Raw genomic sequence first — 6,896 nt, forward strand, 5'->3', positions numbered from 1 at the left:
CAGTGACATAAAGCTACATAAAAGGGGGAATTAATGTTATTTGACATTTAATCATGTAAAAATTTGGAGAGCATTGAAAAAAAATTGGTGTAGAAACACTTTTCATCTATCTATCCATCCATCTATCGTGCATAATTATTAGGCACGCTGATATTCTGATGATATTTTTTTTCCAAGCACATTTGACCAATTCCAAACCACATCAATCTTAATAATGTGACAGTGTGTGTGTGTGTGAGAGAGTGAGTGTGAACTTTCATGACTTTGAGCTCCACATCTGTTGCTCCACCCATAAAAAGGCAAATAATTATGAAAAATCACATGTGAAAACTGAACAACATGAGTTATCAAAACCAAATTCTCAGCAGCCTCTGCTGAAGACACCATCACCATCACAGCTCCTGCTGCTTGCATTATTGCACTGTATACTGAAGTTTTGTCAAAGCAAGGATGTCGGGAAGCTCCGGGAACGGGAAGTTACGTCAGTGGCTGATCGAGCAGGTGGACACTGGGAAATATCCCGGCTTAGTTTGGGAGGATCGAGAGCGGACCGTCTTCCACATCCCGTGGAAACACGCAGGGAAGCAGGACTACAACAGAGACGAGGACGCCGCGCTCTTCAAGGTGTGCATGTTATGATATAGGTACATTTAAAAATTAATCATCAATATAAATAAACAGCAATTATAAATTGCATTTGCATGCAAAAAATAAAACATGAAGCACATTTCGCTTTATTTAAATTAAATTTAAATTAGTCATACTTCATTAGATCAAGTGTTTTATCAATTCAAACGGTATGCATTTATGTTAAATGTTTTGATTGAAAAGTGTGTTTGTGCATTTATTTATTTATTTGCTTACAATAAATGCTAGTTGTTTTTAATGCATTATATAATGCATTGGAATTAAGGCATTTTTAAGCATATAAACACCTGCTGTTCATTCATATGTTTATGCAAATGAGATCTGTTCAGCATAATTTATGCTAATGGTTTATTAATGACGTCTGGTTTATTGAATCAGGCCTGGGCTCTGTTTAAGGGCAAGTATCGCGAGGGAATAGATAAACCGGATCCTCCCACCTGGAAAACCCGGCTCAGGTGCGCCTTGAACAAGAGCAGCGACTTCGAGGAGCTCGTGGGCCGAAGTCAGCTAGACGTGTCTGAACCGTTTAAAGTTTACCGCGTTATTCCTGACGGAACCAAAAGAGGTAAACACACACTCATATTTATAAATATATTACATTTACATATGAAATTAATTCAATATGACAATGCAAATATATTGTATGTATATACACATTTACATTACTAAATAAATTAAAATGAATTATTTAAAAAAAAATGTTTTATGTAATTTATAACTATATAGAAATTTATATATATGTATATAAATAATATATATATGTGTGTATATATATATATATATATATATTAAGATTAACATTTAAAAAACTATTTATTCATTCTATTTAATTTATAAATATATATTTATAAATAAATAAATGAATACACATTTAAATAGCAATTAATTTCCCCTTCATTTCAGCAGCAAAATCATATGAGAAAGTTTCCACAAGCTCGGGTCACCATAACTACCCGTTTTATCCTTCATATGAACCTGTGGAGGGTCAGGTAACTCTAACCTTATTGCACACTACTAGACTCTACTATAATTAATATCTGGCCATGAAAATAAAACCGGTAAGGTAGTGATCTGTTCCTGTGTCTGTCTCTCTGTACAGGTGTGTAACTTCCTGTCTGCTGCTGACAGGAGCTGGAGGGACTTCCTGTGTGAGCAGAACTCACTGTCTGACGGCCACTTCAGCCAGAACTCCCGCTGGAACGCCGGTATTTACCCTCCCTCTCTCTGTAGTCATTAAAAAAAGATATTGAGTCATTTGCAGTAAAGTGTGTGTGTGTGTGTGTGTGTGTGTGTGGGGGTGTAGGTTACCAGATAAGTGGCTCTTTCTACAACTGTAACACGTTTGACTCGCCTCCCTTTCCGTTCACTCTGGACGCCAGCATGAGATCAGCCGAGGCCATGGCACTGTCAGGTACACACACAATAATAAACTCCTTAGAAACACCCTAGCAACCACTTAGAACATTTTTAGCACACAACAATCAACAGCCGGCAACCACTCAAAGCACCTTAGCAACTGCCTTGCAGCAACCTAGTGAACACTTTAGAACAAACATCCATCTAACAATGCCTCAGTTACAAACTTCTTCGTTTGGTCCACTGTTTTGGAATTGACATTGATGAGTGGCACTGTGTACGAAAGTTAAAAACGTGGCGCTCACGTGTGAGATGCTGCAAAAGACACAAAACACGTGTCACATAAGACACAGTGGACATAAACGTCTGTCTAACGCATGTTTACATAGAAAAAAAAATGGAAAAGTAGCGCATTAGAATGGAAAAACACATTCTGTGTGAACGGCCCTTAGCAAACACATGGCAACAGACTAGCAACTACCTACAAATGCCCCAGTAACTACTTAGAGCATCATAGCAACTGCCTAGCAACAACCTACAGATGCTCCAGTAACCACTTAGAACATGTTATCAACCGCCTAGCAACCACCTACAAATGCCCCAGAAACTACTTAGAACATCTTAGCAGCTGCCTAGCAACAACCAACAAATGCCCTAGTAACCACTTAGAGGAAACATAGCAACTGACTAGCAACAGTCTAGCAACAACCTACAATTGCCCCAGAAACAACCTAGAACATCTTAGCAACTGCCTAGCAACAACCAACAAATGCCCCAGTAACCACTTAAGAGGAAACATAGCAACTGCCTAGCATTAGCCTGGCAACAACCTACAAATGCCCAGTAACCAGTAACTACTCAGAACACATATAACAGTAAACAACTGCCTACAAATGCCCCAGAAACTACTTAGAACATCTTATAAACCACCTAGCAACAACCTACAAATGCCATGTAACCACTCAGAACATCACAGTAACTGCCTAGCAACAGCCTAGTAACCACTTAAAATGCCCCAACAACCACTTAGAACATCTTATAAACTGCCAAGCAACTTCCTGGCAACTACCTATAAAGGCACCAGTAACTACAGTGGTGTGAAAAAGTTTTTGCCCCCTTCCTGTTTTTTAAATTATTTGCATATTTGTCACACTTAAAGATTCAGATCATCAAACACATTTTAATATAACACAAAGATAACCTGAGTAAATATAAACTGCAGTTTTGAAATTATGATTTAATTTATTAAGGGAAAAAAGCTGTCCAAACCTGGCTGGCCCTACGTGAAAAAGTAATTGCCCCCTAAATCTGTAGAACATCTTAGCAACTACCTAGCAACAGCTTAGCAACCACCTACAAATGTCCCAGTAAACACTTAGGGCATCCTAGCTACAGCCTAGAAAGAACCTACAAATGCTCCAGTAACCACTTAGAACATCTTATAAACAGCCTAGCAACATCCTAGCAACAACCTACAAATGCCCCAGTAACCACTTAGAACATCTTAGCAACTGCCTAGCGACAGTCTAGCAACTACCTACAAATGTCATGGTAACCAATTAGAACATCTTAGCTACAGCCTAGCAACAACCTACAAATGCTCCAGTAACCAATTAGAACATCTTAGCAACTACCTAGCAACAGTCTAGCAGCTACCTACAAAAGTCCCAGTAACCAATTAGAACATCTTAGCAACTGCCTAGCAACAGTCTAGCAACTACCTACAAATGTCCCAGTAACCAGTTAGAACATCTTAGCTATAGCCTAGCAATAGCCTAGCAACAACCTACAAATGCTCCAGTAACCATTTAAAACATCGTATAAACCACCTTGCAACATCCTAGCAACTACCTACAAATGCCCCAGTAACCACTTAGAACATCTTAGCAACTGCCTAGCGACATTCTAGCAACTTCCTACAAATACCCCAGTAACCACATAGAAACATCTTAGCAACTGCCTAGCAACAACCTACAAATGCTTCAGTTACCAATTAGAACATCTCAGCTACAGCCTAGCTACAGCCTAGCAACAACCTACAAATGCTCCAGTTACCAATTAGAACATCTTAGCAACTGCCTAGCGACAGTCTAGCAACTACACACAAATACCCCAGTAACCACATAGAAACATCTTGGCAACTGCCTAGCAACAGCCAAGCAACAACCTACAAATACCCCAGTAACCACATAGAAACATCTTGGCAACTGCCTAGCAACAGCCAAGCAACAACCTACAAATACCCCAGTAACCACATAGAAACATCTTGGCAACTGCCTAGCAACAACCTATAAATGCTCCAGTAACCAATTAGAAACATCTTAGCAACTGCATAGTAGCAACAGTCCAGCAACTACCCAAAAATGACCCAGTAACCACTTAGAACATCTTATAAACCACCTAGCAACAGCTTGGAAACTCACCTGCGTCTCTGACTCTTCCAGACGCCCGTCTGCAGGTGACTGTGTTCAGCGGTGAGACTCCAGTCGCAGACGTCACCGTCACGAGCGCCGAGGGCTGTCGACTGGCTCCACAGGATGACAACTGGACCTACAGCGGGCCGAGTGGCTCGGAGCTGGTTCCTCTCCCTCAGGCTGAGAGAGGAGCACTGGAGGGGGGCGTCTTGCTCTGGATGACGCCCGACGGCCTGTACGCCCGGCGCTTCTGTCAGTGCAGGGTCTACTGCGACGGGCCGCACACTAACCTGAGCGTCAAACTCTGTAAACTAGAGCGAGAGCAGACCAGCAAACTACTGGACACACAGCTCTTCCTGACAGGTTAGAATGGCTCAACAACTACTAAACCACATTTTAATAGATTTAGTATTTAAAGGGATAGTTTACCCCAAAATTTTATTTTTGTCATTAATTACTCACCCACGTGTTGTTGCTAACCCGTAAGACTTTCGTTCATCTTCGGGAACACAAATGAAGATATCATCAGCAGCAGACACCTGTATTTACACCAGGAAAGTCCGCTAGTTCACTTGCTTTGGTCTGGACCAAATACAATGTTGATTTTTTTTTTGTTTGGTGTGATTTACTTTCACACTGCCCTATTTGCAAGTGAACCAGAAATTGTAAACAAAACCACACATGTGCTAAGGACATCCATTCATTGGTTCATCCATTCAACTATACCAGAGTTAATTTGGAACCGGACCGAGACCACCTCTTCAGCTGGGTCTCGGTACAGTTGTTTGGCCCGCACCCGAGTCCGATTGCTGTATTCACACTTGCCCAAAAGATCCACACCGGGGGGTCCCCTAGCCCTGCACATTTTGTATGTCCCTTATCAGACACACCAATTCATGTCTTGCAGTCTCTACTAACGAGCTGATGAGTTGAATCAGGTGTGTTAGATAAGGGAGACATACAAAATGTGCAGGGTTCCTCCAGGACACATTTGAGAACCACTGGTCTACATAACTACCACCAGTGTTGCCAAGTCCATAGTTTTACAGAATAATTGGGCTATACAACAATTTACACTGTTGCCATGGGTTGTTTTTTAGTCTGCAGGTTAAAGCAATCTCCTGTCCCAACAGCTACCCACCGGAATGCTATTTCCATGGAGGGGTCCCCCGATGGAGCGGGAAATCACAGAAAAAATATGATTGGGCTAGTTTTGAATAGCAGTTAGGCTGATTTTGTTTTGCAGACCTGGCAACCCTGATTACCACTTTGACGCTTCAAAAAGTTAATAAAGAGATCGTTAAACTTTATTCACATGTAAACATTTATCAACGCACACACCCGCTATAGCAAAGGGAAGCAAAAGCATGCTTGCTTGACGTGTGGGAACCAATGAGGATTATTCTCGTGTTACGCACCATGTTTGAGCTTCTGTAAGAACCAATGAGGTTCATTCTCCTGTGTTACGCGGCACATTTTAGCTTCCGTAATAACCAATGAGGTTTTTTCTTGTGTTACACACCACATCTGAGCTTCCGTAAGAACCAATGAGGTTCATTTTCATCTTGTTACGCACCACGTTTGAGCTTTCGTAAAAACCAATGAGGTTTGTTTTTGTGTGTTACGCAACACGTTTGAGCTTCCGTAAAAACCAATGAGGTTTGTTTTTGTGTGTTACGCACCACGTTTGAGTTTCCGTAACAACCAATGAGGTTCATTCTCCTGTTACACAGTTACACACCACATCTGAGCTTCCGTAAGAACCAATGAGGGGTTTTTTCTTGTGTTACACACCACATCTGAACTTCCCGTAAAAACCAATGAGGTTTGTTTTTGTGTGTTACGCAACACGTTTGAGCTTCCGTAAAAACCAATGAGGTTTGTTTTTGTGTGTTACGCACCACGTTTGAGCTTCCGTAAAAACCAATGAGGTTTGTTTTTGTGTGTTACGCAACACGTTTGAGTTTCCGTAACAACCAATGAGGTTCATTCTCCTGTTACACACCACGTTTGAGCTTCGTTAAGAACCAATGAGGTTTGTTCTCTTGTTACGCACCACGTTTGAGCTTCTGTAAGAACCAATGTGGTTCATTCTCCTGTTACACACCACGTTTGAGCTTCCGTAAGAACCAATGAGGTTCATTTTCATGTTACGCACCACATTTGAGCTTCCGTAAGAACCAATGAGGTTTATTCTCCTGTTACGCACCATGTTTGAGCTTTCTTAAGAACCAATGAGGTTCATTTTCATGTTACGCACCACGTTTGAGCTTCCGTAAGAACCAATCAGGTTATTTTCGTTATGCACCACGTTTGAACTCCCGTAAGAACCAATGAGGTTCATTCTTGTGTGTTACGCGGCACGTTTGAGCTTCTGTAAGAACCAATGAGGTTCATTTTCATGTTACGCACCACGTTTGAGCTTCCGTAAGAACCAATGAGGTTCATTCTTGTGTGTTACGTGGCACGTTTGAGCTT

General features: G+C 41.2%; 1 protein-coding gene across 1 annotated transcript in view; it reads left to right on the forward strand.

The window, feature by feature from the left end:
- Window positions 1-393: 393 nt before the first annotated feature.
- Window positions 394-6,896, forward strand: part of LOC107572583 (interferon regulatory factor 4-like) — a 14,026-nt gene continuing 7,523 nt past the window's right edge. The window contains exons 1-6 of the mRNA XM_016259006.1: window positions 394-624; window positions 1,027-1,213; window positions 1,552-1,637; window positions 1,748-1,853; window positions 1,952-2,059; window positions 4,449-4,781. Of these exons, the coding sequence (XP_016114492.1) occupies window positions 451-624; window positions 1,027-1,213; window positions 1,552-1,637; window positions 1,748-1,853; window positions 1,952-2,059; window positions 4,449-4,781 (994 nt within the window). The 5' untranslated portion in view covers window positions 394-450. The remainder of the gene's footprint in view (window positions 625-1,026; window positions 1,214-1,551; window positions 1,638-1,747; window positions 1,854-1,951; window positions 2,060-4,448; window positions 4,782-6,896) is intronic.

This window comes from Sinocyclocheilus grahami, unplaced genomic scaffold (assembly GCF_001515645.1).
Source record: "Sinocyclocheilus grahami isolate Dianchi unplaced genomic scaffold, SAMN03320097.WGS_v1.1 scaffold1777.1, whole genome shotgun sequence".
Taxonomy (NCBI): Eukaryota; Metazoa; Chordata; class Actinopteri; order Cypriniformes; family Cyprinidae; genus Sinocyclocheilus; species Sinocyclocheilus grahami.